The 20,784-nt window shown below is 38.5% G+C and overlaps 1 protein-coding gene across 1 annotated transcript in view; it reads right to left on the bottom strand.

Moving 5' to 3' along the window:
- col7a1l (collagen type VII alpha 1-like) overlaps positions 1-20,784 on the bottom strand; it is a 420,731-nt gene that overhangs the window by 100,809 nt on the left and 299,138 nt on the right. Inside the window, exons 83-87 of the mRNA XM_073066798.1 lie at positions 20,370-20,405; positions 20,056-20,112; positions 16,438-16,509; positions 15,642-15,713; positions 9,263-9,298 (exon numbers count right to left, since the gene is read on the bottom strand). Of these exons, the coding sequence (XP_072922899.1) occupies positions 9,263-9,298; positions 15,642-15,713; positions 16,438-16,509; positions 20,056-20,112; positions 20,370-20,405 (273 nt within the window). The remainder of the gene's footprint in view (positions 1-9,262; positions 9,299-15,641; positions 15,714-16,437; positions 16,510-20,055; positions 20,113-20,369; positions 20,406-20,784) is intronic.

Here is a 20,784-nt window from a genome sequence, read left to right as displayed (position 1 = left end):
ATGGAAAGTATTCTCAGAGATGGTGTATATAATTATTTGGATAGACAGAGTCTGATTAGGAATAGTCAGCATGGATTTGTGCGTGGAAGGTCATATTTGACAAATCTTATTGAATTTTTTGAAGAGGTTACGAGGAAAGTTGACGAGGGTAAAGCAGTGGATGTTGTCTATATGGACTTCAGTAAGGCCTTTGACAAGGTTCCGCACAGAAGGTTAGTTAGGAAGGTTCAATCATTAGGTATTAATATTGAAGTAGTAAAATTGATTCAACAGTGGCTAGATGGGAGATGCCAGAGAGTAGTGGTGGATAACTGTTTGTCAGGTTGGAGGCCGGTGACTAGTAGTGTGCCTCAGGGATCTGTATTGGGTCCAATGTTGTTTGTCATATACATTAATGATCTGGATGATGGGCTGGTAAATTGGATTAGTAAGTATGCAGATGATACTAAGATAGGTGGCGTTGTGGATAGTGAAGTAGGTTTTCAAAGCTTGCAGAGAGATTTAGGCCAGTTAGAAGTGTGGGCTGAACGATGGCTGATGAAGTTTAATGCTGATAAATGTGAAGTGCTACATTTTGGTAGGAATAATCCAAATAGGACATACATCGTAAATGGTAGGGCGTTGAAGAATGCAGTAGAACAGAGTGATCTAGGAATAATGGTGCATAATTCCTTGAAGGTGGAATCTCATGTGGATAGGGTGGTGAAGAAAGGTTTTGGTATGCTGGCCTTTATAAATCAGAGCATTGAGTATAGGAGTTGGGATGTAATGTTAAAATTGTACAGGGCATTGGTAAGGCTGAATTTGGGGTATTGTGTACAGTTCTGGTCACCGAATTATAGGAAAGGTGTCAACAAAATAGAGAGAGTACAGAGAAGATTTACTAGAATGTTACCTGGGTTTCAGCACCTAAGTTACAGGGAAAGGCTGAACAAGTTAAGTCTTTATTCTTTGGAACGTAGAAGGTTGTGGGAAGACTTGATAGAGGTATTTAAAATAATGAGGGGGATAGATCGAGTTGACGTGGATAGGTTCTTTCCATTGAGAGTAAGGGAGATTCAAAAAAGAGGACATGAGTTGAGAGTTAGGGGGCAAAAGTTTAAGGGTAGCACGAGGGGAAATTTCTTTACTCAGAGAGTGGTAGCTGTGTGGAATGAGCTTCCAGTAGAAGTGGTAGGGGCAGGTTCGGTATTGTCATTTAAAGTAAAATTGGATAGGTATATGGACAGGAAAGGAATGGAGGGTTATGGGCTGAGTGCGGGCCAGTGGGACTAGGTGAGTGTAAGCGTCGGCACGGACTAGAAGGGCCGAGAATGCCTGTTTTGGTGCAGTAATTGTTACATGGTTATAAAAATACACATACAAAATGCTGGAGGAACCCTTCCGAAGGGGCTTGGCCCGAAATGTCAACAGTACTTTTTTTCCAAAGATGCTGCCGGACCTGCTGAGTTCCTCCAGCATTTTGTGTGTGTTGCTTGGATTTCCAGCATCTGCAGATTTTCTCATGTGTATGTAAAAAATAGTGAGGTTGCATTCATGAGTTTGTTGTCCATTTGGAAATCTCATGACAGAGGGGAAGAAGCTGTTCTGAAATGTTGGGTGGGTGTCTTCAGGCGCATGTACCATCTTCTTGATGGTAGCAATGAGAAGGTGGCATGTCCTAGCTGATGGGGGTTTTTAATGATGGGTTCTGCATTTTTAAGGCATCGCCTTTTGACAGCTCCTCAATGCCTGGGAAGCTAGTGCCCATGATGGAGCTGGCTGGGTTTACAACTTTCCAATCCTGTGCAGTGGACTTTTCATACCACACAGTAAGGCAACCAGTTAGAATGCTCTCCACGATGTTCTGTAGACAGTTGTGTAGGGTGACATACCAAATCTCTTCAAACTCCTAATGAAATATAGCCACTGTCATACATTCTTTGAATCAATATGTTAGGCCCGGGTTAGATCTTCAGGGATGTTGACACCCAAGAACTTGAAACTGCTCGTCCCTTCCACTGCTGATTCCTTGATGAAGACTGGTGTGTGTTCCCTCAACTTCCTCTTCCTGAAGTCCACAATCAATGCCTTGGTGTTACTGACATTGTGTGCTAGATTGTTGTAGCGACACTAATCAACCAGCTGATCTATCTTACCTTCTTGCATGAGGAATTGAGATGGAGGCTGATCTCATCTCATACAGTAAGGATTTTGTTCCTTAGTTTTGAAGTAAGAATCACATATAATATGTTGAACTGTGTCAAGGGGTGATGACAATAATAAGGATCTGGAAAGACTTGGAACAGTGCATAATGTATATGAGCGGGGTATCAACTTCCGGATTTTCATATTTAACTGAACCTGAAATGACTGCTGATTTCACAGAAGTGATTACTGCCAATATTTCTCTTCAACAACCATAAATTTTAAGACATAAACCTGCATTGGTGCTGCCTGATCTATTGAATATAATTTTGTTTACTTTTCTTTCAAGTTTCCGGGATTTGCAGTTAGTTTAATTTTCAGCCCTTAAAGTATGATTTAGTTTAAAAAGTTAGGAAGGCCTCAGAGCTCAGTGGAAAAGTATTATCTGATTGGTCATTCAGTAAGTGAAAATAGATATTCTAATATTGTAGTAATAATTTGTGACATTTTCTTCTGTGACGGGAATTTTAATCTGATAAAGATTTATGGATATGTTTAAGTAACTTATTTATCTACAGAACTTGGCCCAAGATACAGTTTACAGGAGTGCCCACTGTATAGAAAAATAGTTTTTTTTCCTACGAAATCACGTTCAATTAGGGAGAATAAGAAACATTGAAGGATTTGGGGAAGCTGGACAAATGTTGATGTACTTTAGGCATCTGCTGCAGAAAGACCTAAAGTGGCACCCTCTAGTGGAGCAAACCCAACTTCTGCAGAAAGGAAATCTGATTTTCATTTCTCATGACTTTGCTCGACAATAAAATTGTAGACTTTGATGCAAAAGAGGCAATTCCGTTTCATAGGCCTTTTTAAAAATGCATAGTCAGCTTCACTGCCGAGCTCTTTTCCTATAGCCTTCCAAAGCTCTACTTTTAAACCATTCAATTAGCTTTGGAAGTTTACATAAAATCTGTTTTTAGCTCCTCCACCTCCCACCACGCCCTTCATTTGGACGTGTTGTTAAGTTAGTAGATAACAAAGGTAATAGAAAATGTTTTAAAAAGTTATCATTAATAAATTATCTTTGAGTGTAGTCCATATCCCTATTTCATGAACATTCAATGAAGACACACGATGATGCTATCATGTCTATGCAGCTCCCCAATAAACAATTAAGTTTAAAAATAAATAATTATTTATTTCTAAGCAGTAATTTCTATAGATGCCTTCTTAGCTTAGGATGCCTCAAACTACTTCACAACTTTACATTTAAAATGTTATTGATTCAGTGTGGGCAACAGCCGGTTTCCACACAGGAAGTTCTCAAAAACAGCAATGTGAAAATGACCAAAAATAATCAGTTTTAGTGATGAAGATTTTTGTGCTGAAGCCTCTGAACCAGATGAAAGTGCTACCAATTGATCCACAATGCAAGTAGAAATGCAAAAGGCTATTCATTATGTTGGTTGTGTTATTGAGGCAATGAAACATATAGAGTCCATAGAATGGAGAGTGGTTTCCACGATGCTTCTACCACTCTGCATTTTCTTGTGGACATGGGCAAAACAGTTGCCATACTAAGATTCAAGATTGTTTAATGTCATTTCCAGTACATACGGGTAAAGGAGAACAAAATAATTGTTACTCCAGATATGATGCAGTATGAAAAACAACATAATAAAATAAAGAACACTAATTAAAAAAAAAACTATAATAAGTAGACAGCTAAAATGCATAGATTGATTGTATGTCCATGAAGTGACATGAGGCACAGGACTATCTGTACATAAGGTGACTCTAGTAGGAAATGATGAAGTAGTGATGGTGGGAGAGGTAAGTAACTGTTTTTGAGTCTGGTGGTCCTGACATGGTTGTTATGTAGCCTCCATCGTAATGGGAGTGGGACAAGCAGTCCATGAGTATGGTGGGTGGGATCCTTCATAATGTTACTGGCCCTTTCCAGGCACCTTTCTGTACATATGTCCTTGCTGGTTGATGGTGGGTAGGCTGGTGCTGGTAACGGGTTGGGCAATTTTGATTATCTGCTGTAGAGTTTTCCTGTCCACCACAGTACAGTTTCCATACCATGCGCGTGTTAGGATGCTCTCTACTTCGCATGCGTAGGATGTGAGTACTGGTATGCATTATCCAACTCTCCTCAGTTTCCAGAGAAAGTAGGGGCATTGGTTTGCTTTGTTGATTGGGTAGGATGTGTTTTGGAACCATGAAAGGTTGTGCAATATGTGCACTCCCAGGAGATTGAAACTGCTCACAGCTTGTGCCATGATGTACTGAGGGGTGTGAGGGGTGCATGTTCTCCTGAAGTCAATAACCACCCACCACCCAACCAGGGATAGGGTTCCTCTTGTCCTCACCAACAACCCCACCAGCCTCCCAGTCCAGCACATAATTCTCCATAATTTCCACCATCTCCAGCGGGATCCCACCACCAAGCATGTCTTTCCCTCTGCCTGACTTTCTGCTTTCCGCAAGGATTGCTCCTTATGTGATTGCATTGTCCATTTGTCCCTCCCCACTGATCTCCCTCCTGGCATTTATCCTTGCAAGCAGAACAAATGCTACACCTGCCCTTACACCTCCTCCCTTACTACCATTCATGACAATTCACCTGTGAGTCTGTTGGGGTCATCTACTGTACCCAGTGTGGTCTTCTGTATATTGATGAGACCCAGTGCAGATTAGGAGACTGCTTCACTGAGCACCTAAACTCCGTCCACCAGTAAAAGCAGGATCTCCCAGTGGCCACCCATTTTAATTCCACTTCTCATTCCCATTCTGACACGTCAGTCCATGACCTCCTCTACTGAGGCCACACTCAGGTTGGAGGAGCAACACTTTATATTCCATCTGGATAGCCTCCAAACTGATGGCATGAACATCAATTTCTTGAACTTCGGTAATGCCCCCCCCCCCACTCCTTCACTATTCCCCATTCCCATTTCCCTCTCCCTTTTCCTCATGTTTTCCCTCTCCCTTTTCCTCATGTTTTCCTTCTCTCTTTATCTCCTTACCAGCCTATCACCTTCCTCCTTCTGTTGCTTCTCCTTTTCTTTCTTCTATTGCTTTCCGTCTTCTCCTAACTAGTTCTGTCTTATCCAGCCCTATATCTCTTTTAACAACTTCTCAGCTCTTTACTTCACCCCTTCCCCCTTCCCAGTTTTACCTATCACCTTGTGGTTCTTCCTCCTCTCCCTGCACTTTCGTACTCTGACATCTTCTTTTCCAGTCCTGGTTCCAACCTTGGCTCAAAACATCGACTCTACACTGATGCTGCCTGGCCTGCTGAGTCCCTCCAGCATCTGTGGATTTTCTTTTGTTTAACCATTTCCTTTGTCTTCTTGACATTGAGGAAGAGGTTATTTGTTTGGTCCCAAGCCTTGAACTCTTCCACTTTCTCTCTGTAGGCCAACTCTTCCATGATGCATCCCAGTAGGATGCTTTCTATGGAGCATTGATAAAGCTGATAAAGAAAAGGGGACATGCAAAATTTCTGTAGTCTCTTAAAGAATTAGAGGTACTGATTTTTTTTGGCTGTGGAACATCATAAAGGACTCCTCCCATCCTGCGCAGGGACTGTTTGATCTGCTTCCGTCTGGTAGGCGCTTCAGATCCCTCCAGACTAAGACTAATAGGCACTGGAGAAGTTTTTTCCCTACTGCGGTCACTTTGCTGAACAGTTAACTGCCGGTTAACTGTCGGCTAACTATTACTTGGATTGCACTACCTGTATGTATAATCTATATTTTCATTTATATTTATCATTATTATTGTTATGAGCAGAGAGACAACATCTGCCGGAAGTAAATTCCTTGTATGTGCATAGGTACTTGGCGATTAAAGTCTGATTCTGATTCTGATCTACATGGTTGAACCAGGACAAGCTGTTGGTGATATTCAGTCCTAGGAACTGGAGGTTTCAACCTAACCAGCTCTTTTGTTCAGCTCATTGAGGGAAAAGTTGTTGACACCACGTCACTAGGCTCTGTATTTCCTTTCTGATTGTTATCTGAGATATGACCCAGTATAATGGTGTCATCTGCAAACTTGTAGGTGGAGTTGGAACAGAATCTGGCCTTACAGTCAAAAGTGTATAGGGGCTGAGGATTCAGCTTTGTGGGACATCAGTGCTGAGGTTAATGGTGGCAGAAGTGTTGCTACCTATTCTTCCTGATTGCAGTATATTGGTCAGGAAGTCAAGGGTGCAGTTGAAAAGGGAAGTATTGAGTTCTAATGTCTAGCAGTTTGGAAATGAGTTTGCTAGCAATTATAGTTTTGAAGGCAGAGAGGTGCCCTGGTCAACCTCTTGGTAGTGGATGCAAGATCCAAAGGACAGTAGTCAATGAGGAATGTGGCCTTACTTTTCTCATGTACCAGGATGATAGTGGTCTTCTTCAAGCAGGTTGGAATCTTAAATTGAAATAGGAAGGAAAATTGTGAAGTCAGTAGTTTAATGGGACTGAATTCAAAAAGACTAACAGGTAGGTCTTAATCACATATATAGTGACTGTTGAATAGAAGTTATGATGAATAGACTCTTTCAGCGATTCAACCAATGGTACCTGTCCTGTATTGCAAAAATAGGCCCCTTGCAATATGTTTCATTTATTAATCCATTGGATATGGTCCTTAATAACAGCCTTTTGAATCAAGGGCTTGCTAGGCTAATTCAGGAGTCAGTAATGAATCAACATCCTTTATGCGTCTAGAATCGTGTATGAGCCACAGGAGGTCAGGTCAGCAGATTTCCTTTGTGAAGGAGAATAATTAACCAGGTATGTTTCACAACAGTCCTTTAATTTCATTGGCTCCATTATTAACAATAACTTTTCATTGGTTGAATTTAAATCCTGCCTCTTCCATAGTGCGGTGGAGTCTGGGTCAATGCTGTGTATGCCAGCTGAGAATCTTAACCTCTACAGTATATCACTGTAACTTTGAGTGACTGGAAAGTAATGAAGGGAGAGAACGTGAAAACTGTGGGCGAATAGAGCCTTGAAGCTCATGGATCCAGTTCAATCCTGACCTTTGGACCAGAGTTAGTTTTGGTTGGGTGTTCTGGTCGAACCCAGGCAGAGTTGAATATACAAGGAAAATGGGTTAATGCAGGAGTAGTGTAAATGGTCAGATGATAGTTAAATGGTTAGTGTATATAGGCATGGGCCTATTGAGCTAAAGGCCTGTTTCCATGCTGTATACTGTACTTACATGCCAAAATTCTGTGGATTATCTTTGCAAGGTGGGGTTGATAGGAGGGTGAAAATCCAGAGAGTTTTATGTAGACCGGCTAGATCTGATGACGAAATGTAAATGAATAGTTCACTGGTGCCTATAAATTGGATATAATTACAAAGGTTGGGATTTTAACAAGGAAGTAACCATATTAAGTCTAAAAAAAAGATGAAAAGTTTTTGGTTGGAAACCCTAACTATCTCATTTTGATTCAATGTTACTATTCGTTTTTTTGAAGCCTGTAAGGTGCTATTCTTTGTCTCCATAGTACTTCGGGATTGTGGTACTGTCAGTGTGTCACCCTTCAAATGACACCTTAGGACAACCCCACTCAGTTAGTAGGCGTAGGTGTAAGGATGAGGTGAAGCAGCCATAGGACTCTTAATTATCATAACTAAAGGAGCAGTTTAGTGAAATATAAAGGCAATCTCAACCTGTGTGTAGAAGGCATTCTAGTGGCAGCAGTTAAATAAGTGAAAGAGGTCGCATTTGAGATCCTTGACTATAATATGTTGTATTACTGCAGGTTGTTGCATAAGTTAAGGCACAATCCATTTGCCAGATTTATTCAGCATGACATAAAACAAGCTGCTTTGCCATGAATCACCACAACGGGGTCTGCTTGGCAAATTGATATGTAATTAATGATTTTGCTCATCTTATTGGCAACTTTTGTGATAATTAAACTACTTCTAACTCCATTGACATTTACACGTCATATAGCACAAGAGAAAAGAAGAACAACAGCATGCTGCATTGCTGCGTTTTTCTTACAGTGCCAATAGATTCATCCTTGGGGATTGAAATAGTATGCAAAGCAAAAAGTGTCTTTACTTCAGCAAGGAACGAATGTGAGGTGCTGACATAAATATGAACGTAGGAACAATGATATACTGCAAATGATTGGTTTTAAATTCAGAACCTTGTGTGAAGGAAAAAGCAATTATAATATAGTTCAGCAGCAAAAGTGATAAAAAACAAATTTTTGTATTTAAAGAGTTCTTCAGAATCTAGGAATAACATTACTAAAAGGAAACCACATTTATCACATAGGCAGAATTTTCACACAAATTTTGAACATCAGCAAATTGTTAATAAAAGTGTTCTAGGAATGGGAATAAGTGACAATATTACCATTAGCTGTCTTCTGTATATGGCACTGACATTTGGCATCTCTGCTAAGTATGGTTTTCAGTGAACAGTTTTAAAATGATAAAGGTGTGATTGAGAGCAAAGGATTGAAACTATAAGGACTCATTGCTTTGTTTTGAGAATAATTCATTTTTGCAAATTTGATTGATGGATTCAAGCTACAGACAGATGCTATGGAACAGAAATTGATTTAATGGTTGCCACAAAGACACAGATATTGTATGTTGAGAAGTAATGTATTTGTATGAATATTCAACCATGTCTAAATTCTGACTGCGATCATTCAATGTTTTTGCCTCGAACAAATCTACATGTTCTGCTTCAGCGACCTTCCTCAGTAAGTTAACCTTTAATTCTATGATGAACGAAAATACTATGCAAGCTTTAGGTTCTTGCTCTTAATTTACCTTTTTTCTGCTAAAATAGCCCAGTTTTCTTGTGCGATCTACCCATTTGGGTAACAAATTCACCATTTCAGAATTTACATAGCCAGAAGATTTGAGTAATGGAATTAAAAACACAGTTTCAGGATTTATACAAGAACAATAAATAAATAAATAAACAAGTGAAATGTGAATGAAGCAATAAATGTCAATTTTTGTCAAAATTCATTATAGGAAATCACATTATGGACCGTTTTTAAGGAAGGCAACCCCTCTGTAATGTGGGAGTATGCTGTATTTGTTTAATCCAAAATGCCTGCTAGGTTCTTTAAGTTAAATAAACTTACTGCAATTCCGTTTCTGCCGTGCTCGCCAGGTTCACCCTGAAATAAAAAAGATCATCTTAAATTCATGTCCGATGTAGTCTCAGGCTCTAGAAATAAATAAGTTGCATAAAATGGATAAAAGCTAATTGACAGAACATTTTATATCTGTTTTTTATTTTGATGAAAGTCAATAGAATTTGGAGATCTATAAAATAGATTCACCATTACTTACTTAACGGCAATGTTGTAAACCACCCCATGGTTACATTTTCCAGATCTCTATTTGACCCAAAATCGAACTGTATATCTGGATCTGAATTTACAGTTTGTTTAAATCCTGTAAACTCTCCCCTCTTTGGCTTTCATTGTATTATTGAAAGATGCTTATTGTTCAATGTCTTTTGCAGAGATGAGTAACAGATTTCTTTTCTTGAATTTCATAAAGTTCCTCCATGTTAGAATTTTGGAACTGGTTGTTGTACTTTGGAAGAGGGTTTCAATCTCAATAATTTTTGAACTTTGTAATTTTTATCAAACCAATCCCAGCCCCAGTACATCTCTAATCTTTTACAGAGTGATCTTTTATTCTGTTCCAAAATAAATACATAGATACAGCTTCATTAACAAATCTCTATCTAGAGCCACTGTTTCTAGTAGTTGCCAAATGGTGAGCTTTGACAGGCTATTGAACTATGAAAGGCATCATAACTAAACATAGTCCATAAATAGAACAGGTGGCATGTCCTGCTTATGTGCTAAGAGCACAACTACAAAAAAAAACTAATGTACTTGATGCATGATGTTTTCAATAGTTTTTCAACCAGGGGTTGGTCTTTCAACCTCTTGAGTCCATTTTTGATCTGTGTCTTGATTACACCAATTATTCCATATTTTTTGCTAATTTCACAAAAATAAACTCTTAAATCTAGTCTTGAAAATTTCATTTGCACCCCCCCCCCACCCCCCATTGTCCAGAGCATTTTGCGGGGATGAGTAACAAATTTCTAATTCCTGAATAGGTTAAAGTTCAGAAAGTAGAAATTAACTTCAAATTGTATTTTAATTTAATTTATTGATATCAAAGTCCTTCAGGATTGTAGTGTATGCATGAGTGTTCCTGTAAGAATTGAATGTAGCATATTGTATGGCCTTTAATACACCATGTACCCATCACCATTGTTAATTGAGATTTAATTATATTCAATGAACAATGCTTTGTTGTTAGCTTTACCTGTTATTTACTTAATAAGCAGCTAACTTTACCAAAACTGCATTGACTTCATATTTACTGTTTGAGGGAGTGATAGAAAGATAATCAAGAAAGGACTTCTCTTTCTTAGTGCAGTAACAATGGCGGTCAGTGGATGTGGTAGATATGGAAATAAGTTTGACAAAGGAATACTTTCAGCTGTTTACCCTGTATGTGCAATGAAAAGGAATGTTCTCGCAGATGATTGATATTATCATGATTCTGGGAGAGGATATGGAAGAAAACAAATCAGCACATGTGTAAGTACAAAATTCAAAGTAAATTTATTTTAGAAGTATGTATATTTTACAATATGCTACCTTGAGACTCATTTTCTTGTAGACATTTACAGGAAAGGGAAGTTTTGACTGGCATCATGGTTGATGCAGACTTTGTGGGTCCAAGAGTTGTTGCTGTGCTATGTGGATATGGGCCTATGACACTCTGCTAAGCACCAAGTCCCAGTTACAATAAACGGTAATGAGCAATCATAATAGATAATAGTAATAGATTATCGGTGAAAGCTGCAGAAAGTTGCCAACTCAGCCATCTCCATCATTGGACGGGACATCAAATAAGCGGCATAGGAGACCCAATACCAATGGCAGACAATTGGAAGACCAAGAGCTGCTAGATTGGAAAATTTAATGGTTAAAAAGCAGCTGTAAAGTTGCTGAGATCTGAGATTCAGCTCACCACTAAACTGATCTATTTAATTGATTGAGTTGAAAGCTGTGGTGTGTATCGAATGTACCTTAAAAAATTTCTTGTACTCTGGTATGAATTTCATTACACCGTTGTACCAGCCATTGTTACTGAGAGCTGGCGACACAGGAGACTGTAGATGCTGGAAATTTGGCATCCTGCTGCAGGGTTTCTACCTGAAACATCAACAATTCTTGAGTCCACTCACAAATGCCGCTTGACCACTGAGTTCTTCCAGGAGATTATTAATTGTTATAGAGAGCTGTTTGTGTCAAGGACGTATTGGAAGCAGCACTTCCTCTGATAGTTGCCTTAGTAAGCAGCAACATCATAGAGACTATAGATCCCAATGTTTCTAACACTGCTCTCATATAGATAGGCATTGTTACCATAGAAACATTCCATTGAGGTTACTTGAGTTACAGTATAAATCAGGAGAATATTGTATGATTGGAAAATACACAGATATGTTCAGAAGTGATGTAAGAAAGCAATTCTTCAAAGACTGGTGAAAATTAGAATCTCCCTCCCTCAAAAGTTTAGCTCATTGAGCTTGTTATAACTGCATCATTTTCAATATCTCAGAAATATTTGAGTAATATTTTAAATATATTACTTGATTAAGCGTTCTTTGTTTGTTTACTGAATTCGAGTTATATGTAAGAGGTTTGTTATAATACCATCACATCAAATGTGAGCAAGTCACTTAAAAGAAAGGGAACGAAAAACTAAGTGTGCAAATATCCCAATTCCTGTGATATTCTTTCGATTGGATTCTGGAAAGATAGTTTTAAAATGAACCTAAGACAAATACCCACCTGTTGACGCACAGCACGTTTTTCTTCAGAAGGATAGAGAGATGGCAGAAAATGGACAAAATTAATGAGCAATGACAAAGTTTCTGAGTGTAGTGGGTTGAGAAACATACTGTGTGCTTAGAAGTTGACTGCTTCAAACAAGCCAGCTGAAATGTGCTTTGCTAATTTCGTAAATGTAATGCAGAAACATTTAGAATCAAAACCCTAGCTGATTGCAGAATACGTTAGGTTTCATAACAAACTGGAGTTCATTGCAGCGTACGTGGCTGAACTGAAGACATTATCCAGACATTGTTAGTTCAGTGATGGGTTTAATGACACACTGAGAGATTGTTTATTTTGTGGGATCTTACAAGAAAGCGTTCAAAAACAGTTCCTAACTCAAGCACAGCTCATAATTAAAAGTAGTCGAAATCACTATATCAGTGAGTTGCAGTCAGAAATGAAAGTGAGTGTGAACGAAATTGCAATGTCTAAATGGAAACCAAACTGGTTGAACAAATTGTGTTATCGTTGCGGCAGGGTCTCACAGACACCAGACCAATGCATGTTTAAAGGTGAAACTTGCAGAAAATGCCACAAAGTACGACACATACAGAGAGCATGCCGGGCAGACAAAATAAATGGATGGCACAGAGAAGAGAAAAAGATCTTTTAAAAATCAAGTTGCAGTTTCAAAAGAAGCACTAATCTATATGCTGTGGATGAAAAATCTGATAATGAAGAGAGTGATACAGGACTCAGTAGTCTTGAGATTTACATTGTGAAAACTAACAAGAGAAACAATATGGCTTACACCATAGCAAATTAATTAAAATGGAATTGGACACTGGCTTGGCTATTTCAGTCATTCTACAAACTGAGTTTGAACAACATTTCAAAGAGACTGAACTGAAGCCTGCAGTTATCCAACTAAGAACTTGTACTGGGGAAAAGATAACTCTTATTCGAACAGTGAAATACAACAACAAACAAGTCACATTTGGCTTCTATGTGGTAAAAAAACAGGAGGGTCAGCATTGTGGGGACGCAAGTGGCTGAGACAACTAGATAGGAGATCCATCCACCATTTTCATGCCACATCTCCTTAAATAGTCAACTGAAAGCAAATTCAGAAAGGTACTGGATGATGCCACAGCAGTGTTCACGGATAGTAATGGAAAACTCAAACGTATCAAGAGTAAGATAGTGTTAAATGGAAATGTCACACCACGTTTTTTTAAAAGCCTTTCCGGTTCCTTATAGCTCTCCATGATAAAGTTGCCATTGAGTTAGGTCTCACAGAGGCTGAAGAAATTCTTCCCAAAGTTGAGTGGAAACGGTAACAGTTTTCATGGGCAACGGTAGCCAAGAAGAATGGGTCTGTCAGGATCAGTGGTGATTTTAAGGTCACCATCAACGCAATACTGAAAGTAGATCAATACCCTCTGCTGAGGATGGAGGATATCTTTGCAAACGTTTCTGGAGGGAAACTCTTTAACAAAGTGGACTTAGCTGAGACCTATCTACAGATGGAGATGGAAGAAGAGACCAAAATATTCCTCACCATAAACACTAACAAAGGGCTTCTTTGCTATAATAGGCTTATTTTTAGAGTAGCATCTGCACCTGCACTCTGACAGAAAGCTATGGATTAGGTGCTATAATGCTGCCAGGCACTCAGTGTTACCTGGATGACATCATTGACAAGAATGGCAAGGAACATCTGCAACATCTCAAGGTGGAGTTGAAAAGCTTAGAAGAGTATGGGCTCTGAGCGTGACGTGACAAGTGTGAATTCTTTAAACCAAGCATCACTTACTGTGTTCACACTATTGATGCACAAGGATTACACAGTGTGCTGAGAAAATTCAAGCAGTGGTGGATGCCCCAAGGCCAAAGACATATCACAATGTGGTCCTTTTTAGGATTTGTCAATTACCATATCAAGTTCCTGTCAAATCTGGCCACTGTGTTCTAACCCTTGAACTCATTACTACAGATCAGGAAGAAATGACATGGACAAAATAGTGTAAGGTGACTTTCCAAAAGGGCAAAGGAAATGGTGACTTCAGACACTATATTCACACATTATAATACACATTGTCCAGACAAGCCTGCCTGTGTCACCTCACCTTATGGTTTAGGTGCAGTCACGTTACATGTTGTAAGTGATGGAAGTATACACCACATAGCCTTTGCATTATATTCCCTTACTAATGCAGAGAAGAATTCTATTTTCAATCTACAGAAGGATGTTTCACTAACAGGAGCAGCACAAGTATGGAGATGGGCTATGTTTCTTGGAGGACACAATCATATGTCCAGATGAAGCCAAGAGAAGTACCTCTCCATTCCAGAGAATGGCTTGCATTGCCCTGCCAGAGGATTCATGTGGATTTTGCTGGACCGTTCATGAGCACAAATTTCTTGGTAGTGGATGCAGCTACGAAGTGGCCTGAGGTATTTCCAATACCCTCCAATGCAGCTTTGCACACTGTGAATGTGTTGAGAAACTCTTCTCAAGTACTGGTGTTCCAGAACCTTTAGTCAGTGACAATGGACTGCTGTTTGTTATGGAACAACTTCAGTCATTTCTGAAAATGAATGGAATAAGAACATATTACCACCCTGCTACAAACTGCTTGGCAGAAAGCTTTGTCCAGATTCTAAAGAATGTATTGTGAGCAATGGTGGTTCCAGGGACATCTCCTACAACCACCACAGAGGAGGCCCCAGGAACTGAGATTGTTTCACGACAACAAGTGTCACCTATTGAGCACAGAGTGACCCTCCTTGTCATGAACGAGAAGGGTAAGAAATCCTCTGCAGTGATTAAATCTTTAGGCCTGAATGGGACAATTTGGAATTTACATGCTGTGGATGGGAGGGGTGCAGGTGTTAGGTTTAGAGGTAGAGTTGGGAGATGGAAGTGTGTGTGTGTATATATATAAAAATGATATATAATATATGTTAGTGGAACATCCTTCTGTGGTTATATATAATGATTAGAGAGCAATATGTTACATATTTGAGTTGAGATGCATTCTATATTGGGTTTGAGTTTATAGCTAAGCAGGGAGGAGTGTAGTGTATTCAATTTTTTTGTAATATTTGAGTGACATTGTAAAAATGCTGTTTGATTAAGTATTCTTTGTTTACATATTTTACTATGGGTTATATGTAAGAAGAGTATCAATGGTGTATGTCATTACGCCACCATGTAATATGTGAGCACCCCACTAAAAGAAAAGGAAAGAAAAACTCAGTACACAAATAGTCTGGCTCATGTGTTTTCCTTTTGATTAGTTTTTGGAGTTACAAACCGTAGCAATAACCAGTGGAGGAAGATGGAGACAATCCACACCAACTGTGATTGAACTGAATGGTAGAATCATTGCAAGAATCTCCAGGACTGTGTCTACATTCTTAAAACTAGTCTTGTAGTTTCTGTTAGCAGGTGGTAACCAGATCTGAAAATCAACTGTACAGTATAGTCAAATGGCCAAGACAGTAGCTATCAAAAGGAAGACAGTAATTATATCTTAAAGGTTTCAGATGACTGTTAAAACAATTCAAGCTTCATTATTGTAATATTTCAAAATTATTGCGGCTCTCTACATAATCAAGATCAAGTAGTAGCACAAACCTTTTGTCCTGTTGGACCTCTGGCTCCAAACAAACCCATTGATCCTTTTGATCCTGGTTCTCCTTTGTGACCCTTGGAAGCAAACATTAAAAAATGGCCTGGGATTACTAGACAATCACTTAATAACCTGGAAGAACATTTTATCGAATTACAGAGCACATCACGAATAGGTAACTGACTCATAGACTTTAATCCATCCACCCACCCACCCACCTGTGGAAATAGAATGAATTGGTTGACCTTCAAAAATTTTCAGTCAAAACTAACAACATTCATCTTCAGTATACTGGTACAGAATGACATGCTGTATTAAGAGATCTAGAATTTTAAAAGAACTGGGATCATTTCAGTCCTTTTTCTAAACAGTTCCAACTGAAATGAAAACTTTGTGATAAAAGAGCTACATTAACTTACTTGAATGTATCCAATGCAACATTTGATTATCCCTGTCTATGTAGGTCTCCAATACTATTAAACTCTCCCTCAAATACCCTTGTTTTGCTCCTTATACCCAATATATAATATATATATTATTGTATAGAATAATAGATATCTATTATTCTTTTAAAAACAATTTTTCCTCAAGCTGTGAATTTGCAATGTTAGCTAAATGTTTACTGATATTTTACAGACAGCTTGAGTGACTGCAGATTGAGGTTAAGTAGTTGAGGCTTCCACAGTGATCAGAAGTATGTGGAAAGAAGTAGCTTTTGGAAGGATAAATAGGGCTTTGGTCTGAAAGAATGTCACTATTTACTGATCTCAACACAACAATAGTTGAGGGTGAAATCTTCACCTTAAGTCCTGGGGGTCCATCTTCACCTTTCTCTCCTTTATCACCATCGAATCCAGGAAGGCCCCTTTTACCCTACATGATAAAGAAACTGCATGATCAAAAAACACAACCATTAAATTTGTTCTTACAACACATGGTATGAAATGTATGACATACCATCCAATGTTTAATCTCTTTAAATGGTTGTACATAGCTTTGCACAAAATATCTCTACTCTCCACCCGACGTTAAACATTATGGATTTAGCATTCCCAGGTTCCAGCAGCAAGGAGCCATCAAGTTCCATTGGTACTCTCCATTGATGGTTATCTCTCATCAATATTAATGTCAGTCCTATTCTTAAGCAGAATCTTATCCAGGCTTATAAGATATTTTGATAGCATTGTTGACCATTCATCAATGGGACTATATTAGGAAATTCACTATGCAACATTAATTAATTGAATTGCATTGTATTGTCTTTGAACAAACAACAACATAAACATGTTGACCCCAGGCCAACTTAAAACATGAATTCTACTGCTCCCATTGTACCAATACTCACTCAGGCCACTTTTCCAATTTATAACACCAAAACAAGGGACTTTCCATTGGCCAGACGATTGATCTTGCTTCTCCTAGCCCCTGGCATAGGGGTTGTTCCTTGCAGTGGGTAATCTCCAGAGTTATTGCTATTTTGCATTTGAATCCTCTGTTATTATATTCATAACTTACTAGTTCAAATGTTGCATTTCAGTGTTATTGGCTGAGGGTCATCTGACTGACCTATAACACTTTACATGCCACACAACTTCATGCTTTAGGTGAGTTCTTTTGTTCCTTTCAATTCTGGTTCAAATTAGTCAAACCAGATCACTCAGAAACTGGATCATGATTGTGAGATTACTTCTGCAAATCTACTATTGTACACAATTAATAGCTTATCTGAGAATGATTTTAGATTTAGCAGGTCAATAGCAAAAATATCTTGCATCCACATTCAATTGTTCTGATTAGATTATCCCAGAGCAAGAGTCAGTTCTCAAACAGTTCATAAGATGGAGGTGACAGAGCAGCTTCACAAGATGGCTGCCTCCATTCCTTCAAGCACATGGCAAGAACAAGGACAATTGGTTTGTCTGCTTCCACTGTCTTTGATCTATTTGAGCTTGATGCTTTCTTCCATCTTTTAACTCCTCCGTGGACAAAACTTCAATAATGTACTTTGCATTTATAGAGCACTATTCTCAAACTTAGAACAGCCAATTCTGATGTAATAATAAATTGCTTATTGCATATTTCAAAGATAGCAATGAAATAAATGACTAAATTATCTTCTTTAAGAGACATTTATTAAAGGATAAATATTGATCTGGTAAATTTGACTCATCTTCTTTGAATAGCATGATAACCTTTGCATTCACAGGAAAGGGAAAATGGGATGCCATAAGATATAGGAGCAGAATTTGGCCCATCACATCTGCTCTGCCATTTCATCATGACTGATCCAATTTTCCTCTCAGTCCTAGTCTCCTGCCTTCTCCCCGTATCCTTTCATGCCCTGACCAATCAAGAATCTGTCAACCTCTGCCTTAAAGATACACAAAGACTTGGCCTCCACAGCTGCCTGTGACAGAGAATTCCACAGATTCACCACTCTCTGGCTAAAGAAATTCATCCTCATCTCCATTCTAAAAGGACGTAACTCTATTTGGAGGCTGTGTCCTCTGATTTTAGACTCTCCTACCAAAGGAAATAGGTTTCAATGAGGTCACCCCCTTATTCTTCTGAATTCTAATGAACACTGGTCCAGAACCATCAAACCCTCTAAATATGACAAGCCATTCAATTCTGGAATCATTTTCGTGAACCTCCTTTGAACGCTATTTATCTTCAGCACCTCCTTTCTAAGATAAAGGATCCAAACCTGCTCACAATACTCTGAGGCCTCACCAGTGCTTTATAAAGTCTCAACAATACTTAAATTGCAGACTAACCAATGCTTTATAAAGTGTCAGCATTTTATCCTTGCTTTTATAACCTAGGCCACTTGAAATGAATGCTAACATTGTATTTGCCTTCCTTGCCACAGACTCAACCTGCAAATTAACCTTTACGGAATCCTGCATAAGGACTCCCAAACTGATTCTCTTTTGTCTATCCTGCTTATTATTTAAGAGTAGAGTGACATTTTCAATTTTTCAGTCTTCCGGAACCATTCCAGAATCTAGTGTTTCTTGAAAGATTATTACTAATGCCTCCATGATCTCTCCTGCCACGTCTTTCAGAACTCTGGGGTGATCCAGGTGACTTAACTACCTTCAGACCTCTCACTTTCTGTTTAGCTACGGTAGCACTTCATGTCTGCTGACACCTGGAACTTCATCATACTGCTAGTGTTTTCCACTGTGAACAATGATGCAAAATACTTATTGAGTTTGTCCGCCATTTCATTGTCCCCCTTTACGGCTTCTCCAGCATTACTTTCCAGCGATACAACGTCCACTGTCGCCTCTCTTTGACACTTCATATGCCTGAAGAAACTTCTGGTATTCTCTTTAATATTACGGGCTAGTTTACTTTCATATTCCATCTTTACCTTCTTAAGGACCTTTTTAATTTTCTGCTGTAGGGTAAACATCTTATCAAAGGTTGACATCAATGAGAGTCCACAATTCTATAGGTACTGCACCTGAGTACCAGCATAAATTATATATTCAGGATTCTAGTGTAATGACTTTCTCAGAGATGAGTCTGCTGTGACAGAGTCAAAGCTGATAATTGGAACAATTATCAACATCCTTTGAGCAAAACATTGTCTAAGTTTCATTCCTACTTGAGTCTTATTAATTATAGTCATTAGTGTTATCTACTGGTTAAACCAAATATCTAAGAAGGTATTTCAATCTACTACAGGTGACCTCTGCATTATGGGGTTTGAAATCCTAGAAAACATTCCATATCACTTTCTTCCTTTGAAAGCCACATCATCTGTGCAGACAACAAGATATAAGAAACTTATCATACACTTGATTATTTATTACCTTACTTTTACATAAATTCTGTAAGAGCCAATTTTATTATGTATCTCAGTTTCTGGTGTTGAGAATTGTGAATTCTGTAAGGGCAAATTCCTGTTACATGAATTGCTATAACATAGGGATTGACTGTGTCAGCATTATGAAAGGAGAATCTTTTCCCTACACGATGGGTTGTGGTGCTAGATCACTGGAGGCATTTAAAGAGCAAGTATATAAATGCTTGAAAGATCAGGGAAATGAGCGCCATGGGAACTCGCATGGAACTAGAAATAGGGCCTGAAGCAGGTAAGCCATAATTACACTGAATGATGGATTAGTCTTGAAGAACCAGGTGGCCTACATCTGCTCCTATTTTGTTGTATTCTCACACAACACTCTGGGTGGCCATTCAGGCCACTATATTGCTGCCTATGTCAGTTCTTTGAATGAGTGATCAGTTAGTCCCATTCCCCTGCATTTTCCCTCTGTCACTGCAAATATTTTGTTAATAAATCACTAGTGGAATGCTTCACTGAAAAAGACTGAAAATCATTTGCAAGGTTATTAATGCAAATTGTCTGATAATATTAGACAAGTTTTATAAATAGAGTATTCTTACTGGATCCCCTTTGTCTCCTTTATATCCTTGGGGTCCTGATATGCCATGTGGGTCTCCCTAGAGGGAAAAATGTAATAAGTAGTTAAAATTCAGAATACATTGTAAATCATGGAGCAGAAATATTTTGAAAAAGGCAATCATAAATTATTTGTTAAATGGGAAATATTGAAAAGAGGGGGAAACAGGCAAGAGTGACATTCAGGTAGGTCATTAATAAGGAAAATATTAATGGCAGACTCAAGGACTAACTAGTCTGTGTCTATACTCTAACTATATCATAAAATAGAGTCCAGAAATCATTTTGATTCAATTACCTTTTCACCTTTAATCCCTACCATCCCAAAATCTCCCTGAAACAAAAGCACAGACATTTTCAATCAGTGTTGGAAATTTTTAAAGCATTTCCTAAATCGTCAGAACTGATGACATATGGCCACTGTTCCCTCTAAGCTGCAGGGCCACGCAGTAACTGAAATGCTCTTGTGCACATAGCCTTTGTTACCGCACACCTGGAATTGGACGCAGCTGGAAAAAGTTTACAAAACATGAAAGATTTTCTTTGTTATACTATATATCGTTATGCACTTCAATTAATAAATAAAATCAATGGTATGTGAATTTTCAATTTTCATTCTAAATATTCATAGTATGCCTGGTACAAAAAAAAACATTTCAAGTGCTTCTCAGTTTTCAGGCTGTGTAAAAGTTACTGCTCGAACAACGGCTGGT

The sequence above is a fragment of the Hemitrygon akajei genome, chromosome 14, assembly GCF_048418815.1.
Source record: "Hemitrygon akajei chromosome 14, sHemAka1.3, whole genome shotgun sequence".
NCBI lineage: Eukaryota > Metazoa > Chordata > Chondrichthyes > Myliobatiformes > Dasyatidae > Hemitrygon > Hemitrygon akajei.
Note: the sequence above shows the minus strand (reverse complement) of the source record. Positions and strands in the feature narration are given on the sequence as shown.